Raw genomic sequence first — 22,133 nt, forward strand, 5'->3', positions numbered from 1 at the left:
AGGAGAAGAGGGAGACCAAATTGGAGGTGGAAAGATGGAGTGAAAAAGATTTTGTGTGATCGGGGCCTGAACATGCAGGAGGGTGTAAGGAGGGCAAGGAATAGAGTGAATTGGAGCGATGTGGTATACAGGGGTTGACGTGCTGTCAGTGGAGTGAATCAGGGCATGTGAAGCGTCTGGGGTAAACCATGGAAAGGTGTGTAGGTATGTATATTTGCGTGTGTGGACGTGTGTATGTACATGTGTATGGGGGGGGGGGTTGGGCCATTTCTTTCGTCTGTTTCCTTGCGCTACCTCGCAAACGCGGGAGACAGCGACAAAGTATAAAAAAAAAAAAAAAAAAAAAAAAAAAAAAAAAAATATATATATATATATATAGAGAGAGAGAGAGAGAGAGAGAGAGAGAGAGAGAGAGAGAGAAAAGGCCGCTCCTTCATGTAAGTTTAGGGCCGCAAAAGAGGTTAGGAACGGCCTTGGGAACAGAAAGTAAATTGTGAGAAGCTTAATTCCTACAGTGTTGAAATAGAAAAAATTCGTGTATGAAAATTCTGGAGTAGTTACGTGGTAACTTGCGTTGTTTGTCGTGTGTCACATGACTGATAAAATGAGTTAAGATAACGTTAACTCGTGTTGCATGCTGGAGATAACTGATACAAATTCACATGACTCCCAGAGTTTTGTGGTGGGAAAAGAGAGGCTAGACTACAATTGCTACTGTTAAGGAGAAAGTTATAGAATGATATTAAAAGTGGGAAGCTTCATGGCTACAAAAATATGTGAAAGGTTTGCTAAGCTAGGCTATACCATAAATGTAAAAGAAGAAAGGCTAGAGTATACCAATGGGTCCTCGGAACATATCCTATGTAGGATGTTTTTCCTTGTGAGTACAATATCTTTGTAGGATGTATCCACACGTGTGAATACAACCCCTTTGTAGGACTGTCTACTCATGTGGGTACTACACATCTGTAGGAATGTCTACAGGTGTAGCTAAAGCACCTTTACATGACAATTTACATGTGTGGGTACAACAGAGTATGAAGTGTCTGTACGTGTGGGTAAAATGGACTTGTCTAGACAATGGTCAGCTTTGGCTACACCTGTGAGCTGTAGATGCATCTAGCCATAGGCAGGTGTCTGTGCGAGATCATGTGATAAAATAATGAGACGTCTTCACGTGATGTGATGCAGCACGTTGAAGTTACGTGTCTACAAGTGTGGGCACAATGTTGTGTTGGTGATAAGGGTCATTGGCGTGTGTGTCGTGGAGCTAACGAGACTGAGAGGTGATGAGGTGCCGGAGGAAGAAGCAATGGGTTTGGGCTATCTACTGGTTGAAGCCGAGTACAACGATCATCCGCCCCCTTCCCACAGACTACATCCATATAGTAACTTGGCTCTGCTTCTCTCTATGTTATTCATAGGATAGTCAGTTACTTTGCTTAGAGGACTAAGATGTGTTTTTTTTTTTCTTGGTGAAGTTTATAGGCAATTAGTTTTTATTAGATTTTAGAATTAAGTAAAATATTCTAATATCTTTCTTTTTGCGTATTCTCGTTTAATGTCTTTGGAAAGAGCAGCCAATTTAATAATTCTCCGATATATTGCTTAAGTTAGGAATACAGATGATCATTAAGACCTTGAAATACATCAGTTATGTACAAAACTATGCTGGAAGACATTCACATAGAATGGGGTGAATGCTGCGGTTTTTGCGTAATGTCCTTGATGACTGTCTACCGTTGGAGAAATTTCTCTCCCTCTCGCAACCTTGGTGTAATCATGGCCGAGGTATATGTGTACGTTACACAGCGGGTGTTCTTGTACAGAGCGTGTCTTGACGCAGGTCCATTAGGATTTACGGGACTGATGCAACAGACTGCTACTTGCTAATCCAAATACCGAAAGTAGTTGTGAAATGCGATAGGGTTTGAGATAATGACGTTTCAGCGATATTATGATAGGTTATACCATATCCTCAGTTCCCACGCACATGCAGCTTGCAAGTGTCTACGAACGTCAGCGTTAGGACCTTTTAGTCACTTTATTTCGTACAACACAGAGAGGGAATGCTGTCTTTCTTCTCACGCCGTTTATCGGTATGTACTACACGGCCTGTGAATCCTTTGACATGACTTATCAGCCTCCTGGTATGTAATTCACTTGATGAAAGTGAGTAGGATCGCGGAGACCTATTTACGGTCCATTTTAAAACAAGCTGTTAGCTTAAAGGTGCTGAAGGACAAGCAGGCAAGACGTAGGAGTTCCCTATGTCAAAACTGGTGTTAATTAGCAGGCTGAGATACCCTTTAGCAGAGAAGCCCAGTTCAAAGAATATATGAATTTATGTACATAGATATACACACATTTGCGATTTTTTTCACGTAAAGTTTCATAGGGTAAAGCGTGATATATCAATGACTAATTCGTATATAGATAGCCACAAAAAATATCATTAGTGGCGGAATTTATGCGACCATATACTTATTAAAGACTGATGACATGAGCCTCACCACATAAACCGACCTTAATCACATACAGGTTACGATTATGATTATATATATATATATATATATATATATATATATATATATATATATATATATATATATATATATATATATATATATATTTATATATATATATATATATATATATATATATATATATATATATATATATATATATATATATATATATATATATATATATATATCACTGTAGATATAGCATACACCCTAAACGCTTAAGAAGAAAAAAGACCTGGAATTTTCTGCGAATTATATTTTTCCTGTGTAAGACTGACTATTAGCACACTCACAACTCTAGATTTATATAAGATGAAGGAAGTGAGAGAATTCCACATGACTCAGGAACCTCATCAGGAACATTACCTGTTGAGCCACAAGGTCACACTTCTCTTCCTGTCCTTAACCACATACACAGAGAAATATTTCAAGATGTTGGCGATGGGGATTTGCATTCACCAGATCCACTGTTTGTCTTGAAGGGAAAGAAAAACATATAAACAAATAGTTGGGCGTGATCTACGTAGTTTTTCCTGGTAACTACGAGGAAAAATGAAACGTGAAAACTTCTCGTACAATGTCGTGTGGTTAGTATAGTGTCATAATAGATATGAGAATCATTACTGTATCTCCCCTGATGATGTATCAATCACACAAAAGTGCACTTGGGACTTATTGTGTTTTACTCTTCCTCTTGGAAATGAGCACATACATACATACACGTATATACTACATTTATAGTGTGTTTCAAGGAGAGAGTTTTACACTCATGTGCGTTACAGTCAACGCTCGCACAGATGCTCTATATATAGTTTATTCATGGTGTTGAGAGACCGGAGAGGGACAAAAGCTTCAAAGCAATAGATTTCAAGCATCTAATGTGGTGGAATTACAATATAATCCCGCGGGCTCTCTTGGGTATGTTTGGGTCTGGTTTGGGTGGTGTTTCCCTCTCGGCCAATCACATCATAGGATGTGGTGTGCTGGATTGTGATTGGTTAAATTCGCTCAAGTCACAACAACGTTAGTCATCACCTGTAGAACGTAAACAAAGATGGACGAAGAGCTTGTGAGTAGACTGTTTAAGTTCTTTTTGCACGGTAATATTAGGAAAAATTACTTTTTGAGGCACAGAGGAGCTATATTGAAGCACATTACTTCCTTAGGTGTAAATAAGAGCAATAAACCACCTTTCCTTTTGTTGTAATGGAGCATCCACTGCTCGGGACGTCTGCTGTGTCAGATTTGATATCTTTGTGACGCAGATATTATGGTAGGTGGTAGAGTATCTCCAGTGGTTCATGGAATACTGGATTTCCAAGGCATGACGATTGCATGCTGAACTTTCACTAGATGTTTTGATTCATAGTTTTGGATAGTGTTTTTGTTACTTTTGCATGATACATATGTGCTCAGAAAACGAAGTTTGCCCTCTGATTTCAGTGTTTTATAGTTTTAGAATTTAAATGTTTAAATCAGTGGGAGTAATTTATCAGAAAATTGACTCATGGTGCGAATAATAACACCATGCAGTGCTACTCTCTGTCATCAGACAATTTGAATGTATCATTAGACCACAATAGAAGTAGATATATATTTTGCATATACCTAATGTGACAGCTTACGTAAAGCACGAAGATATCTTGAATGTCCTTGTATTTTGCCAAATTATACATAGGCTCACTTTTGACTATTTGCATTGCATTAATATTAACCTTATATTTCCCCTCATCTTCATAACACACCTCGTTATTAGGTTACCATCGAAAGATGAGTATTCAAGCTAATGAAAAGCTTACTCCTGCTGTTGTTTTACCTGTTGCCAAATGAAAAAAAGATAATGATACTCAAAAAAACCACATTCATAATTCATTATTTGTATACGACTCATCAGTTCTGTAAGAGTATAAGGAAGAACTCAAAGCTAAAATACATGTCCAAGTTTTCCTCATTCCCAAAGTTCCAGACACTGATGAACCCTTTATAAGATTTATTGACATATATCTGTACTTCATCTTTTGCTTATTTTTAGTTTTGTAAATAACAACAGGAATTTTTCACACAGCTTGTATATGAGCAGGATGAAGTTTACACACTTCCTACATCACAAGATGAGCTGTCAGTCAGTGGAAAATTACGCATTATAGAAAGAGTGAGTATGTTTGGCTTTTTTCAGTACTGTTTACTTTTCATTTGAATATGGCAGTACATTTTGATTTTTTAAATTTTTGATATTTGAGATTCTGTTGTGTTAGTCCTTTTATTGCAACCTAAGCGTTTTACATGGAGGTTGATATATAGTCAGAGCCTATATCCATATCTAGAAAGATATATGTGAATATATCACGGCTCAGATTCAAGCAGTGAGAGGGGTGCCTTACCTTGATCGCATGGAGGTGAAAAGACAGCCTCTAGAGGATTAGTTTTTTTGTGCTGTGTCCCAGCCGCAACTCAGTTGGGGCAACATGGACTTTGATTTAATGTACCCCCGATGGTGTGACATATATTTATAGGAAGACAAATGTTTATACACCATAGGTTGTATGTGAAACCTAGGATGTATGTTTTTCTACCTTGGCCACCTTGAGGTTAAAAGACAGATTTTAAGGAACTTGTGTTTTTGTGCTATGTCCCAGCCTCAGTTCAGTAGGGGTAACATGTACTTCAGTGTAATGCATTACAGATGATGTTGCAAATGTATCTTGTTCTATAGTGGCAGTCTTTTAACCTCCATGTAGCCAAAGTAACTAGACACCCCTCTCAGGGTTTGAATGTGACTCATGGTTTATATACATTTGTCAAGGCCTATTGTAGACATGTTGGTAGAAGTAGTGGGTAGGAGTATTAGGTAGAAATAGTAGGTTGGAATGAAGGTAGAAACATATGGTAGAAGTATTAGATAGAAACATTAGGTAGGAGCCTCTGAAAACACTGCTCTAGAGTTGCCCTCTGCCAGTGGCCTGTTAAGGGTGAGACACTAAATGCTAAAAAGTGTCATTGGGTTGTGCCAGTTATGGAGACTCATGCTGTGGTCACCTTCTTGTGGGAGTTCCTAAAAGGAATAGGCATCAGAGACACAAATTGATTAAAGTGATGCATGGATTTTGACACTCATAAAAGTGCATGTTTCTTTTTCACTTTACATGATATTTGATTCTTCAAGTGAAATCAGTGTCTTTATCTGTACTACCTCCATATATAATGTGCTTTCATTGCACATTATCCTCACTTGTCAAATATTTTCATCGAGAATATCATTTGCCAAAACAAGTTCTGTCACTACATTTATCCATGTTCTCTCTCTTGTATATCTCTCCTTCTAGTAATTCTATCATCAGCCATGTGTTGTACTTACCATCTTAAGAGACTTGCATACATTTGCCTTTTCAATGACTTCTTCCCACCATGCAACCTTCTTACATCTTCATTTTTCATTTTGTCTGACCTGTAGGTTCAAATTATATTGCACTAGTTGTTCTTTTTAAAGTGACTGTAGGAGTGTTGCTTTTGTCCAAGGCCACAAATAATTTTTCTTAGGAATAATTGCTAGCAAAAATGGCTGGATGTCTGATTTGCAGAGGTATAATTACAATCCGCTACTGTTTAGATATATGATATATATATGGTTAGATTTATGTTGTTTTTGTCTTAATTCACATCACTGTTATTTTTACATCAGAGGCATGGAGTGGTTGTGGAGTGGCGTTGTTCTGATGATGAAACTTGGGCAGACAGCGAATGGGCTGTTATCAACTCTGCTGCTGTTACATTCACTCATCACAATGTGTCAGGTTTGTATATATTTTTTTTTCATTATTTGTGGCCATCTGTTGCTTGAGTGAGTTCAAGAAAGAGAATTGCTTTTGGTAGTTCTTTCAGGAAATAAAACATTCAAGGAACATTATCTTTGAAAGTTTGACATTTACAAAATTATGATTTTTTAAGAGGTGGATATACTGGTTGATAAACAAATAATACTTGAATGAACAATAGAAATCTATAATTAGAAAAGTCATCCCATTGAAGTTTAGTACCAGAGGTTGAGAGTGTGACAAGTGTATACAATTGTTACATCGTTTTGTATGTTTATCGCATGTTTGCTTAACATTCATCCCCCACGCCCAGATTTGCAACATTCTTCCAATGCTTTTAGATGTTTTGTCTTGTATTATTCTCAACTATGTGTTGTTCATCTCACTTATACAAACAAAATTTTTCATGATTTGCTCATGTTTCATTTTTAACTGCTTCATCACTCCCATTTACTTTTTCAGTGTCTTGTTTTACTGCTACTGTGCCTCCACATGTCACCAAAACCCTTAATTCAAGAAATTTTATGTAAGTGTTATTCACAACCTTCCGCCTATCTACTGTCCCCCTCTCATCTCTCTTCTGTGTCTTACTCTCTTCTTCAGCAACACATATTTTTGTTTTGTTTCTTTTCAGATTACTGTTTCATTGGTTCTTGTCAATGGGGCTGACAGAATGCGTCTGGAATGTGTATAAAAGAAACTTTAATGAAAATGTTTTGAATCCTCATATTATCCTTTATTTGTTGAGGATGTAGATTTCAGTGCTAGCAAGGTTTTTTAGTTTATGAATATGGGAGAAATTAAATGAAATGTGAAGTCAAGTAGATAAAGAGATGAAACTTTTGATGAAAGTTGATTATACTCTAGTTACTCAATGTTATTATTTCCATTGGGTTTAGTCAGAAGGAAAATTTGTCCTTTAATGGATATCTTTCAGATTTTGTTTCCAATTTTTGGTTACTTTCAGAATTATCTGTCCTTTTATAATCTGCCTACAACCATTACTTGATCCTGTTTGTGTTGTTTTGCTGCTCTAGGTGAAGTAGGTAGATCAAGGAGTTTCTAACAAACTATAAATAGAAGTAGCAGTGGAACTACTGTTAAAGAAGTTTTGTTAAGTGTACCATAGGTAACAATATTAGCCTCAGTTCTGTGTATGATTATCATGTCAGACATAGACAAACTGATAACATGAAGTTTAATAAGGTGTTTTTGCAAATAACATCAGAGTGAGATGAGATCAGAAGACAGAGAAAATGCAAAACTGTGTAAGCTTAAATGATGGATGACTTACAAAAAGTTCATCATGACATGGACATAAAACCAGGTCTTCAGAATTTCCCTCACATTTAAGATGAAAGAAATACATGTGAAAGTAAAGGATATGTTAGTGAGCTAACACATCTTGTATATTTGTGGCATATATCTGAAGTAACACACAAATTCACATGGGAGTGTCATCCATTTACCTGTTTTCCATTAGAAATTTAGTAGAAATAGATGTAAAAGCAAAAGACATTTAGAGAAAAGTGAGCTTACATATTTTATGTCTGTGATATAATGCTGGTTAATGTGTAGATCTCCCAAGGAGAGTGTTGCAAGAAGGGTTTTGGAGGGTGTGCATCATTCACATTTTCTGTTTCCTGTTATAAAAGCTGCACATGAATGAGTAAAAGGTATGTACAAAAAAGTGAGCTAACATAATTCATATATGAAAAGCTGGAGTTTGGAGGTCACCCTAGAGAAGTTGATTTTGTGAGATGAGTATTACATGGTGTGATAAGTTTCTTTGCGAATCGGTGGAAAACTGATGATGGAACTGTTCATTCCATTAATAAGCTGAATTGAATGCTGTTCTGTTTTATATGGTCACCAGAAAAACGAGCCAAAATTGATAAAGTAAAGAGAATTCAGAAGTAATTTACTTGTAAAAATGAGGGAATTGGACATATGAATTATCATGAAAAGTTGAACACACGTAAAAGTATAACCCTGAAAGAGTTGAGGATGTATGATTATTTTTGCATGACATCAATTCAGGTATCAAAAGAAAACACAGTTGGACCAAAGAATTCACAGTATGAGAGAAGCAGAATCCCAGGAATATCTAAAAGGTACTGAGCAAAAAGAAATACTGGTATTTATTATGCATGACTGTGGAGAATGACAGTATGGTAAAACAAGTGGCAAAAGCTCATCATAGGTACTCATAGGAAGAGAGGTACTTCTTCTTAATACAGACTGATTTGTTAGGTATTTAGTTATGGTAAATTAATCAAAATTGAGACCTCTACTTTTTGTTTAGTATATGTTAGTTAACTGTTTAGAGCAGCTTCATTATTTTTCAGATGTATTCAGAATTTCCATTGTGTATGTAGTTGGGACCCACTTTTTAAGTAGCCAAACCATTTTTTTTATGAGAATGCTTCCAGCAGTGGTGGTTGGTTGACATGGAGATCTTCATATCCCCCAGTTTTCTTTGTGGGAATTAGTATACAAATGAATTAATACATTGATGTAATATATTGGTTTCATATAATATATTGATACATTTTTGACTCATGATCATATAGTTTAGCTTAACAGGTCTGTCTGTAATGGGCACTTCGTTTTATTCTTTACAGATTCGGTGGAGATTGCTACACCTCGGCGTAATGTTCGGCCCATTTCTATAGAGCTGGTTGATCTCCGTAGCTATAGGGTATGAATCTCCTCTTGTGTTATTATATTGATAGTACTGTATAACTGACTTACTGGAATATGAGAATCTTTCATTGTTTTTGTAAGTTTTTGAAATGTTTGTTTAATGATGAAAACTTAAAGTACTGTAAGGCATATTTGCTTATGGATAAGTTAATTGTTTGTTATATGTAACTGTTTCATGAGATTTTTGTTATCTCTTCACTTGCATCAAAAATGTAAATGAAAAATTATTGCTTTCAGCTTGGGAAGGATGGCTCTCTTGTGCTGATCCAGCGAGATGGTACAACTCATCCAGCTTTAAAATTCCATTCAGGATCAGTCTCAAATTTTGTTGAGGTCCTTCATAGATATGTAGCTGTCAGAAAGTTAGTGTTATGTGTATTGTAATTTTATTTTGATAATTTGATTTTTATGTAATATATATTGTTAGGGATACAGAGGATGCCAAAGTTGTAAGGGAAGATGTGCAATTCCCAGGAAGCTCTTGAGAAAGTTCCAGAGGGATGTTAAAGAACTGATCTGTCATTGTGAAATAACTTCGTGAGAAGTTTCATGGCACTCTACCCATGCAGTTTTGTGTCCTAGTTAGAGGCCCTTGACAGTGGGAAAGTCTGGCATAAGCAATGTATGAAAATGTGGGGATTTTATTCATTCCTTCCTGAGTGTGTATTCATTACTACAAGTGAAATAAGATGTATCAAGCCATAAGGAGCTTGTTAGAGCAAAATCATCAGAGCTTACATTACTTCTGGATTTGTGATCACCATTTAACCTTCTCTTTTCTGAGCCAAATGAATTGTAGTTGTTTTGTCACCTACCAATTTGGGTAGGTTGTGTAAAGGGAAAAAGTTGAAAGTAGAAATGAACAAAGGCGCAATAATTGGGTTAGACATGATTGTTTGATTGTTTAAGTATGGTGACTTGAGGAAGACTGACGAAGTGTTATTTTTAAGGTACCTTGGAGTGGACATGTTAGCAGATAAAACTATAGGACTGAAATTGATTCCAGAATGGAAGAGGGGGTTTAGTTTTGTGGGTGCATTAAGGAATATGTGGAAGGAAAGGTCAGTTTCTAAGGGCAAAGATGGATTTGTATGAAGGTTTACTTTTAGCCCTGCATTTTGGCAAAATAGATTGAAGTAGTAGGTTGTAACATTAGGGATGAGAGTACAGTATTTATGATTTAACGTGCATGTAAATGATTATCTTTTTTTAATTGGAGTGATGCATGAAAGTATGCTGCCAGAGAGAGAATTAGAATCTTTTTATTTTGCATATAGTTTTACCCATCTTCATGATTAACAAGTAAAACTCAGGGAATTATATGCCTGTGCTCTATTGCCAGCCTTTAGTGCTGGGCTTGGGTCATTGAGTTCAGCAAAATTGGTAGCCACAATAGGTGCCTTCTTATATGCACTTATTCAAATCTTCATGATAGGAGTAGTTTTTAAAATGATAGAGTGAACAGTGATCTTTGAGCATTTTTAATTGTGAAAGATCAAGTCTGCATTGTTGCACAATGTTTTGACTGAAAGGTGAGTGATGCTAGTTTTAATGTATCTATAGTGCAAATGGTTCTCTTTTGTAATTAGTTTACAGAGCAAGTATGACTCTGGGGAAGTGATGGCTAGTGATTGCTTCATCTTTTTCTTGGTGTCAAATGACTGGGAACCTAGACTTTCACATACAAACAAAAGAGTTGCATCATGTACATTCATAAAGCAGTCTTTTCACTAGGGCTCTCAAGTAACCTCCAACTTACCATTATGCTGTAACTTGATGCTTGATCTTTATTTCTACATTTTCATGTTTGCTGAAAGTCTTTCCAGAATGTTTAGCATAGAATTTTTTTTAACACGTCAACAGAGGTAGAGTTATGTTGATAATAGCTGTATTAAGTACATTTGATGACAGATACCATGTTATGGTAATTAAGACTTTCCATTAACAGGATTCCAAGCTTGTTTCCTTGAAATATCTTTAGATAAAGTGCAAAAAATGAATATGTAGTGTAAAGCTTTTTATTCTTACAGGTCAGAGAAAGATAATAACCTGTATTTGGTGAGTGACAAGCGACAGGCAGCTATGGATGATGAACTGTCAGCTATGAACTTGGTTCCTGCACGTCGTGGCATTGGTGGAGGATGGGGAGGAGGGACTGGTCATGTGCCATGGGCTAACACGCAACAACGAGTTTGGGGCTTCTTCAATATTTTAAAACGAGATCCATACACAACTACTGTCAATGCTCTCTCCAAATTTTATGATGCAGTTTGTAAGTTTGGCAACCAGTTAGTACCACGTAAACAGCATCATAATGCAAAGTAGTTTCTTTGTTGTTATAGCACCAGTACTGAAATGATGATTGTATGTATCATTCTTTCATTTGATTTCTTTACTTTTCTTTCAATTTCTAATTGTGTTATAACTGCAGTGTTGAGAACATATGAACATTAACAAGCCAGGATGATGAATTGTGAATGTTCTCAGTGATTCTTTCTTATTGTAGATATGATTCTTCACTGCAGTCCTTATCATCCTTTCAGCTAAAGTTAAAAGATGAGATGAAATTGACATGCATTAGAAATTATGTTGTATGGAGAACTATTTAGTTGAATTTCAGGACCTGTAAAGGATCTTTCTTTTTGATACATATGAACACCATTTTCCATTCTGAAAGCTGAGTAACTGATGAAGAATTTTCCCCAAGCACTTCATTTATCATATACCTTTAAATCTTTACAATAAGAATTCACATGCTTTTCACATAAGATGATAGGTAATAGTTGCCTTTTCACATAATTCAATTCTGCAAATTTGTTTTGTTTTTCAGTTTGTCTTAATGTACTTATGTCTTTTATATGTTTCAGATACTTTAGAATTTTATCTATCTCAGTCATTCCCTCACAACACCAACCTCTGATTAGTTTCTGCAGTGTTCCGTATATCTATGTTTCTTAGGTCTATGAATTAGAATTGGACGTCAAGTGTTACAATTCATTGTAAAATGACGAGGTTTATTTTGTGCATGTCCTTGATATGTATAACGTATGCATCCTTTTTTTTTGTGTATTTTTTGCCTTTTTTTACATTCAGAGCAGATTTGATACAAGACCATACATTTCAGAACATTAAAGTGTCAAAGGTCATAAAGAATAAAACAAATTTGTGAAAGATGTAGCTTGTTTGTCAGCCTTATACTGTAGATATTTATGATGTGGAAAGCAGGTACATTACTGCTTTTGATTTGAATATCGTAGATATTTACAATAGTGATTTAGTTTTAGTTATGTTTAGTGATGTTATTTACTCAGACTTAGATACATTATTTGAATTATAAAACATTCATTCCTCCTGCTCGGAAGAAAATAACTGAATAAGAAATAAACTCAAAAATCTCATTCTTGTTGTTTACAAACAGTATACACAGGGGTTGAAGGGTACGTCCGAGAGAGTGATGGTGAGGAAGATGTGGCAGAACTCTTCAACAGCCTTAATGTCCTTGAAGATCTTGAGCCCGGTAAGTATTGTATGAATTTTAAATGGGTGCAATATGAATATGTATCCAGTCTTTCAAAAGAACTTGTAATAAAATTACATACCATATAAGTTAGAACTCTCAGAACAATCACTGGTTGTTAAGAAATCACAAGCACTCAACATCTGCATAAAGAAGCAAATATATTTCCAATGCAATCCCACCTCAATATGCTTAGCACCTAATTATTTGCATCAGCACATTATCCCTACCACCCTAAGCATTTCTTAACCAACCTCCATTCTCCAGACAGACATAGAAAGTTAACCATTGGTTCACCATGTAGCAGCCTGTAGTTGTTGACCCCTACCTCCCCAATAGACACAACAGTGACAACAAGCAAAAAGGGACCACTTCTTCATTGCAGTCTTAAACTCCTCTCCTTTCTTTTTTTGTATTTGTTCACTGTTTCATGCCATACCGAGGTAGCTCGAGGCATAGACAAAAGAATGGCCTCATCTGCTCACATCACTTTCTTGATGTCATACATAATGCACTTATATCAGACACCACTCTCCACAAACAGAACCTTTACATCTTTTCTTGGTATCCCCTAACTGCTTCATATGCCCAGGTTTACCCCATTGACAGTATTTCATTGTCAAACATTTCTAGTAATGTCAGCTCTCGTCATATCATATATTATCCTCAAACATTTGATTTCCAGTACTTCCACCCTTATTTTGGCATCTAGGGTAGTAATCTTACACCCATACAACACTGGTGGGTCCACTATATCATCCGACATACCCATCTTTTCCCACATGTTCCACAGTGTGCCCAGGCTCTTTTCCCCCTCCCACCTTACAGAACAGTTCAGCTCCCATGGTTCCATTCACTGTCGTATCCACTTGCGAGTATCTAAAACTCTGCATTTCATCCATGTTCTCTGTGTTCAAACTCTTACACCAACAAACCTAACTCCCTTAACTGCTAAACCTAAAAACTTTGTCTTTATTCACATTTACTCTTGACTCTCTCCTCTCACATGCACTCGTAGACTCAGAAATCAGTCTGCAGTTTCTCACTAGGATCTGCCACCAGTGCCATATCAATACCAAACTTGTCCCTCCATCTCTTACAACCTGCCACTCTTTCCAAGACCCTCACATTCATTTCCTTCATCACCCCATCCATAAACATTGGTAACATAACACACTCCTGCTGCAGACCTACTTTCAGCAAACTATACTTACATATCCCCTTCCCCAACAAAATATGACAGATAAAATATGTATCCACTGAAATGACAGATGCAAGAAATGACCGCCCTCATAATCCAATTGTAAACATTACTACACCAGATATACGCCCATCTGAAACCATACTCCATAGCCATGCATATGTCCCCCTTTCTCATCTGCATTCTGGATGCAACGTATTACAAGACCTTTTTTGTCCAGTATGATATCTCCACCCTAAAGACTGATAACTTACACCTCAGATGTCCCAGACATTGCCCTCAAAGACACACACAGTGCTGCCACATTTAATGAAATGTGGTTCTGCCTGGTGGATGTAGCCAGCTTCCTAAGTAATGCAGGAAGGGTATCCTTGGGTAAGAAGTTAAAGATATATATATTTGAGTTTTTTTGTATCTGTATGTAACTTTATATTTGAAATGAATGCATAGAGACTCTATTTAGCAGTTGCTTATTAAACTTTCTCTTTTTTGTAGGTTATGAGCTGTTGACTAAGAAGGGCACACTTTCTGAGAGACCAGAGGTGGAAAGATTAGCTCCTCTTACACATGATGAATTCCAACAGTTTGTAGATGATGATGGCCGTATTTTAGATGTTGGACCACTAAAGAAACGGATATTCAGAGGGGTAAATGATTATTGTAAATAGAAAATTATTTTCCTTAGCTGTCTATATGCTCTCTGTTAAAGAATATAGAATTCATATTTGTGTTTTAGGGTATGTAGTATGAACTGATCTGTGTGCTTGCTCAAGTGGTTCATTTATATACCAGTGACTGGACAACTACATATATTTTCTCCAACTTTTACATATATCATGGAACTTATTGACGAAGAGTGTTGTAGTAGAGAATACCTGCTATGCTATTGATTGTTCTGACGCATATCTTGAGTTTTAGGTGGCTGAACTATGTAATATTTTTCATTCGCAAACATAAATTTATGAACTTGAGACTATGTTGATATGATTATTATATGCTTATTGGCCTTTATGAATGTATAAATATTTAGGTATTTAGTTAACATGAATTCTTAATGAATCTATTGTTTGTGTTTCTGTATGTTTATCTATTATCATTACACCATTCCAAGTTTAATAGGTTGGATCAGAAGCTTGCTGCCTCTGGAACATTTTTCACACACCCTCAACCTGTGCCCAGTGTTTATGTGAAACCTGAACTTACTTATGAAATTACCTTTTACAGTTTCACTATTCAGACTCAGTTGATTAGTTGAGTTAGACTAATGTCCTCATTGATAGTACCTTCATATACAAAATACTTCCATTGCATTAAATCCCCAGTTATTTGTTTTATATCTTTCATCTGAAATATCCTTAGCCTCAATCAGTTCTATCACGACTTTTATCCATCCATTTGTATTACAGAGTACCTCTCAATCTTGCACCTCCTGCAGTAACACTGTATGTTTTCCAGACCGGTTTATTATCTGCCATGTGTTCTAATTGAATTTATAGACATAAAATAGTATCATTCATGTGTCTTTAATTACCTCTTCACACTGCTTGACCTTCTCATCTTCCTTCTTCATTCTCTGTCCTCATAATTCCAACTGAATTATGCAGATCATCTTTCTCTTGTACTTATGTTTTTTGAACAATTCTGACCTTTATACATTTAAGTTTCATAGCAATACATCAGCAGTGGGTCAGGTATTCCATCCAACCTTCTTGCACTTTCTCATGTTTGAATCTTTTTCATTTGCTAGAGCTTTTATTGCACCTCCCACTTTTTTTCCCACTGCAGGTCACCCTTTTCATTCACACAAGTTATTCATAATATATGTCTTTATTTCACAGGGCATTCATCCTAATCTTCGCCGAGAACTTTGGTGTTTTTTACTTGGTCATAACATTTGGAATTCAACTTATATCCAACGGGAAGAGAGACGGCAAGAAAGAGAAAATCTCTATTATACCATGAAGCAGCAGTGGAAAACCATCACTGAGGATCAAGAAAGTCGTTTTAGTGGTTTCAAGGAACGAAGAAGCCTCATAGGTGTGTGACTAGGAAAGCTAGTATATGGAGTAAATTAAGCAACATTAGGGGTGACTTTCTTGTGAGATCAGTGATTTAACTCATTTTTAAAGACAGCTTTAGCGAATTGATTTTGATAATGACTTAGGAATACTTTAGTTATTTTCTTAAGTGAATATCAGTGTTGCTTAATACTTTCTTCTTACAGAGAAAGACGTAAATCGAACAGATCGAAATCATCCTTTCTTTGAGGGAGAGCATAATACCAATGTGACTCTCCTTCATGATGTTCTTATGACATATGTGATGTACAACTTTGACTTGGGCTATGTTCAGGGTATGAGTGACCTTCTCGCCCCCATCCTCTATGTAACACAGAATGAAGCAACAGCATTTTGGTGCTTTGCAGGATACATGGATATGGTGGTAAGCATTTTGTATGAGTATGTGATTTTAGATTTGTAAATCTGATTTCTTTTTTTTAGTTTGTCAAAGCAAGTTTCAAAAGATTGATAGTGATGTTCCTAATACTTTGGCAACATATCATTATAAAACTGAAGTACTTTTTGTTTTGCTACTTAGTTTTTCAGAGCAACTGATCAATGACAGTATATACCTTAGAACAACTAATCAACAGTGATATATACCTCTTGTGTGGATTGGCCCTTGTTGCTGTGAATCTGAGCACTTTTGTATGTGCAAGCCTCACTGCTGTCATCTACATACTCTTACTCTTCCCTGAAGTGTATCCTCTACTGCTTCTTTTGTATTCTATCTTCAAACATTTTTTCCTCTTGTTTTTTCATCAGATCATCGAAATTTTCTGTAGATCACTGCTTTTAATCACTTCTCTGAAATTTTCCCCCTTTATTCCCATCTCCCATCTGTTTTCTTTTTCTTTTCATAATTTTTTATGCCTAAGAATAGTTTGAGTACTTTATTTTGTGTGGTTTGAAATAGAATATAAGATTTTTAGTAAAACAAAAATGATGAACTTTGGAAAGTAAACAAATGTGAATGATTCTGTACTAGAAATTACAGCCATACATTGAACAAAAATTCCAGATAGCTCTAGACTTTAGAGAAGGGGAAAGAGAGAGAGAGATTTTTGAGGAAAAGGTTGTTTCCACCCATACAGTTAGTTTTTATCTTTATACTATTATTAATGGATTATTTTTTATCACCAGTACCGAAATTTTGACGTAGATCAATCTGGAATGAAGCAACAGTTGAAGGATATGCACCAAATTGTACGTCTTGTTGACCCAGAACTTATGTCATATCTGGAAGTACGGGACTCTGCCAACTTCTACTTTTGTTTCCGTTGGCTTCTAGTTCGTTTCAAGAGGGAACTCAATTACGCAAGTACTTTAAGGTAAGTATTTGGTTTCTTATCATTACTAAGTGTAATTTAGATGTGAAAGACTATAGAATTTTTTCTTAATTGCTACACAAACAATTAATGGATTATTTTCATTGGCATTTTTTGTAATCATTTCTGTATAAGTGTATTATAGTGTATCATTAAGATATTATTTTGGATTTTTGTAGCTCATCCATCTCTTAGATATTTACTTTTTCAGTATACAAATGTTCCTAAGTGATATACATGGGTGAGTGAACTTTTAGTGATAAATTACGGACTAGCAGTTCATGAATTTTCCTACCATGGTGCTTGATTGTTATAACACACGATTCATCTTTTTAACTATACTTCTGCCTCCTGTTCCCTGCAGGAAATCCCATCAAGTGTGTGGCTGCAGTTACAGATTCTCCTCATATATCTAACCTTACATGCCTCTTTTAGAACAGTATAGGGTATAGGGGCCATTGGGTCCCATAATAGAATATTGAAGGGTAGAGGTGTAAGTATGAAAGTAAAGAAAGGATGAAGGACAGCATAGTCCTGATTCTGATTTATGCAGCTGAAACATGGACATGGGATGAGTCACAGAGGTCAAGAATCCAGGCTGTGGAAATGAGTTATTAGAGAGGAGCTTTTTGTATGACTAGATGGAATGAAGAAAGTAATGAGGGGTATATGAGAGACTTGGTATGGCAGGGAATGCAAAGGGAATGGTGGAGGTGTATAGTGGGTGAATCGTAATACTTTGAGGTGGTCAAGGCATGGTGAAAGAGTGCTAGATGTGGAGTTTACTAGGAATTGTATAATAGTTTGCTTAAAAGGGTTGGTGTAAGAGGAAGACCACCTGTATCATGGGGAATAGAATGGAAGAGTACTGGTGGGTGAGAAATAGTGGAAGTGTGCATGGAATGGTGTATGTGAGGGAAGGATGCTAGGACAGGGATAGATGGAGACTTCTCTGTGGCCATTTCCACACTCCTTGATGGAAGTTTCCAAAAGAAACTGGTGTCAGACATATAGATAGATTGACAGATAATGTATTATCAACAATAAAGCTCCATGACATAGCATATAAATTTAACACGTTGACTGTTAAAAACCCAGAATTACCTCTCAGCATTTGTTGTTGCTCATTGTTGAGATATTTTTGATAGAGTAGGGCATATAGTTTAATTTTGTTTACATTAATATCCCAAATTTCCATATGATTGGAAAATGAAATTGGAGATATATGTAAGTGTTAACATTAGAATTTATTCTACAGTGATTGTATTGTAATTAATTTGTTTTAGCACAAGTTTTTGTGTATGGATTAGATTTGTTAGAATATAATTTGTATGCTAGTTCACTGATGTGAGTACAGGAATTGGCAAGCTTATTTTAAAACAGAAGTAGTTGATATTAAGAGGTAAATTTGTTGACCTAGATTATGGGAGGTGCTGTGGACGGGTCATCCTTGCCCCAACTTTCATCTGTTAGTGGCAGTTGCTCTCCTTGACACAGAGAAGAATACAATTATGGAGAACAAATTTGGATTCACCGAAATCTTAAAAGTTTGTAATTTGTTAATTTGTGATAACTCAATTGTTATACTAGTATATTAGGTGATATTTATTTCTTGGTAACCTCTATACTGACATTTTATAATATCATAGTTTCTGTTGTTTTTTCTAGTGTTAGAATTATCTTGTGTTTGTTCTCTACTGATTTCATTTGCTGTACTTTTTTAGCTGATGTACAGCACATTAATCATCAGTACTGATTTCTGGTAATCATTCCATATATTGATCCTTTTTAGTTTGCATTGTATTGTCATTACTCTTACATCATGATTTCTAAGAGATTGAATAATTACATTGTATATAATTTTCAGCATATCAATGACATTTCACTTCGTATTGACTTGGATGCCACCTTGAGAAAAGCGGAAGCAATACACCTGCAAATTGCATCTTCACCTAACGTACCTGACTCTGTACGGATAGTGTTGGGCCTTCCTGTGCAGGAGCCTTTGTCTTCTCCCCACAGCACTTGTAAGGTGAAGTGACCAAATTATACTACATATCCTTCATCAGTTTGCATATTTGATATATTTCTGTAGAAGGTTCCTTACAATATGTGTCACAATTCATACTGGGTATCTTTTATTATAGTACTTCCACTTGTGCCTTATTTAAATGTTTGGTTATGATATTTGTGAATTTTTAGTTGTTTATCAAACTGGTGTAGTTAATTGGAAAGAGAGTTGTTTCGGAAAAGGCATTATCATATGCATGACACAAAGGAAAATTTAAAGTACTTGCTTTAGTTTTCATTTTGGTGGTATTTTAGAAAATTTTTAGTATCTGTTGCTGTCTTATTTAAGAATTTCATTTGGCAGTAGAAGTTACTTTCTGGGTATTATATTTTTCTTTAGTGATATATGCATTTATCAAATGTTTTAGAATGTTAGTCAGAATAGATGTGTAAGCAATATCTGTCTTTCTGTTTGTTCAGCCAGTAGCAAGCTTTAAACTTTTCTTATATTTACTTTTATGTTTATTTATAATATTAGGAGACATTATGTTTGAGTAACTTTTATATTTGATTGTTGATCAGTGATATGAGATGGAGATAATGCCTTTGGATTGTAGTAGGGATTCTTGTTGCATTACAGCAATAAGAATTGTGTTTTGCACCAAAGGTCCATAATCACTATTGAAAATATATTTAGTTATAAGCTGTTCAGTATTCCATTTTCATTATCGTCATCAGGCAGTGATCTCTGAGTGAGAAATGTAGTCTTGAGACTATATATGTGTAGTGATGTAGAATACTTTTGTTTTAAGGGTGGTTGTACAGATATTTTTTGAAAATGAAATCATATGTCTGTGAATAAAGTGTGTATAGTTGTACATAATAAATCTAAGGTTTTCTAGGTAATTCCTATGGGGATATAGGGATGATATTCTTGAATGAGTCATGAATTCAGATATCTGTACTTAAAGCTTAAACAAAAAATGCTTTGCAAACTGCTGAAATAAGGCAGCTAGATGAACAAAATGATAAACCAAATTAAGCCACCAGGTCATTTGCCATCTCCAGACAGCTACTTAGTATAGATTAGCTAACTCAGGTTTAGGAATGCCAAACCACTTCTCACAGCAACCGTACCAATCACGTTTAAAGATTAGATAGTTTATACTTGAGGGGAGGATTTCCGACCCCCTTCTGGTTTTGTCCCCACCCATAATTATCTTGTGTAACACATAGGAGATACATGGATGATATTTGACTACTGTATCCATGTCTGTTGAATTAGGATAATCTGTCATGACCCAAGAGTTAGATGAATGATCAGTTACTTCATTCCCAAAACAGACGGCAGTGAAATACATTTGTGCCAGTTCGAAGTACGCAGACTCAGTTAACAGTAATTACAATGGCACCTGTGAAACTGATATAAAGGAGAATGGATTATGTTTTTTTTCTCAACTTTGCTAAGGCATTTGACAAAGTAAACCATAGAATTTTATGAGAAATAGTGAAACAGAACATTGAAGGTAGAATAAGGAGGTGGGCTGAGGAATTTTGAACCATGTTTGAAGAACTGTTGGATGTACCACAGTGAATAATACTAACTCCAGTGTTATAGGAATGATATATGACATGGAAATTGAATTAAAGTGACTTTTAACCTAGTAGGTTTGGGTGTTACAACAACTCATGCTTCATTGGGTTATCAATTGCTTTACTGGTCTTCCTTGGTTGACCAGACCCAGCTTTTCTGCAGGGGGGTGGGGGAGATGATGTTACAAATAAGAGAGAAAAAAAGTGTCCAGTTGGTGAACTTGGCCTTGCCAGTATGTCATGAAATCTTGCTTTAAGACATGTCTGTTCTTCCAAGCAAGAATACAGGCCTTTTCTTTCTAGGGACCACTTAAGTTCCATAGTTACTTACTGGTAGAATAAAATTATCACCCAGATCAGAAATTGTGAAAACAGGGACAATATGCTCAAGTTGCATCTCTCCACAGGGTAGCTGTGGTAAATCTTTTTATCTGACTTGTTGCTGGACGTACAATATTCCTGCCATAAGTGAACAATAAGATTTGTTCCACAAATAAAACATGATGCAGGGGAGCCTTATTTTAAAAAGTTATATCAGATTTTATTTGCAGAGACTTCCATGGACTTCCAATGAAATGTTTGTCAGATCTATTTTTAATCATATTCAGGTTATTGTTTTGAAGTTCTCTGTTTCTTTAGTTATTTTGTATGAACAGTAATTTTGGAGAAAAAGGAATTTGCCTCGTTTGAAATAAGTCATTCTCGTACAAGCTTGCTTGTTACTATGTATGAAATCGATTGATATGTGTTATGAAAATAGCTGTTTCAATCATGGCTCAGAATCTTTGATGATGTGGATTGCCTGTGTTGAATTGCTTCAGATCATCTGTTTTAGGTTAGGTAGATAAAGGTTGCTGTGCAGTTGGTTCTTTTAGAATTCAATGCTCAGTCTTGGAATCATCTTGCCAGCTTGCCATTGTGCTCAGTCTATTCCTTCTGTATTTTTTTAAGGTAGGGTGACCAATACTAAACTCAGTATCTGTATTGACAGTGGATATTCAGCAGTGAATTGTAAAGAATAATGGTTTTTCTCAGACTTTTATTTGGATATGCTGAATACAAAGCCAAGAATTTTGTTTATCTTTTTTGTGCATCTGTGCACTGCTTACATGGCTTTTTAGGTCAAGAGATTAAATGCATATGCCTCTCTAATCAGTATTATGGTATTCAACTGTTCATGGTTTATTTTTTTATTGCTGTTATGTAAAACTTTGCATTTGTCAGTATTAAGATTTATTTTTTTTCTTGGGAGCCTAGTTTAATCTATCTGATGATGTTTTCCACTAAAGATGTTCAGATATTGTTATGGCTTTATTTTCAAGTTAATTGTCATCATTGAATGACAAAGCAAAAAAAAAAAAAAAAAAAAAAAAAAATA

General features: G+C 35.6%; 1 protein-coding gene across 4 annotated transcripts in view; it reads left to right on the forward strand.

Annotated features, from left to right (window-relative positions):
* Nucleotides 1-1,249: 1,249 nt before the first annotated feature.
* Tbc1d15-17 (TBC1 domain family member 15/17) overlaps nt 1,250-22,133 on the forward strand; it is a 45,201-nt gene continuing 24,317 nt past the window's right edge. For 2 of the 4 annotated variants that reach the window (XM_071658522.1, XM_071658525.1), the window contains exons 1-13: nt 1,250-1,388; nt 4,594-4,680; nt 6,208-6,319; nt 8,965-9,041; nt 9,284-9,408; nt 11,077-11,318; nt 12,465-12,563; nt 14,260-14,411; nt 15,603-15,801; nt 15,989-16,206; nt 16,968-17,155; nt 18,573-18,699; nt 19,020-19,184. In XM_071658522.1, coding sequence (XP_071514623.1) covers nt 1,290-1,388; nt 4,594-4,680; nt 6,208-6,319; nt 8,965-9,041; nt 9,284-9,408; nt 11,077-11,318; nt 12,465-12,563; nt 14,260-14,411; nt 15,603-15,801; nt 15,989-16,206; nt 16,968-17,155; nt 18,573-18,699; nt 19,020-19,184 — 1,890 coding nt within the window. In that variant the 5' untranslated portion in view covers nt 1,250-1,289. Of the gene's footprint in view, nt 1,389-2,011; nt 2,100-3,495; nt 3,598-4,593; nt 4,681-6,207; nt 6,320-8,964; nt 9,042-9,283; nt 9,409-11,076; nt 11,319-12,464; nt 12,564-14,259; nt 14,412-15,602; nt 15,802-15,988; nt 16,207-16,967; nt 17,156-18,572; nt 18,700-19,019; nt 19,185-22,133 lie in introns of those variants that run through there. The other 2 variants (XM_071658523.1, XM_071658524.1) reach the window with 2 other exon arrangements.

The sequence above is a fragment of the Panulirus ornatus genome, chromosome 66 (genome assembly GCF_036320965.1).
Source record: "Panulirus ornatus isolate Po-2019 chromosome 66, ASM3632096v1, whole genome shotgun sequence".
NCBI lineage: Eukaryota > Metazoa > Arthropoda > Malacostraca > Decapoda > Palinuridae > Panulirus > Panulirus ornatus.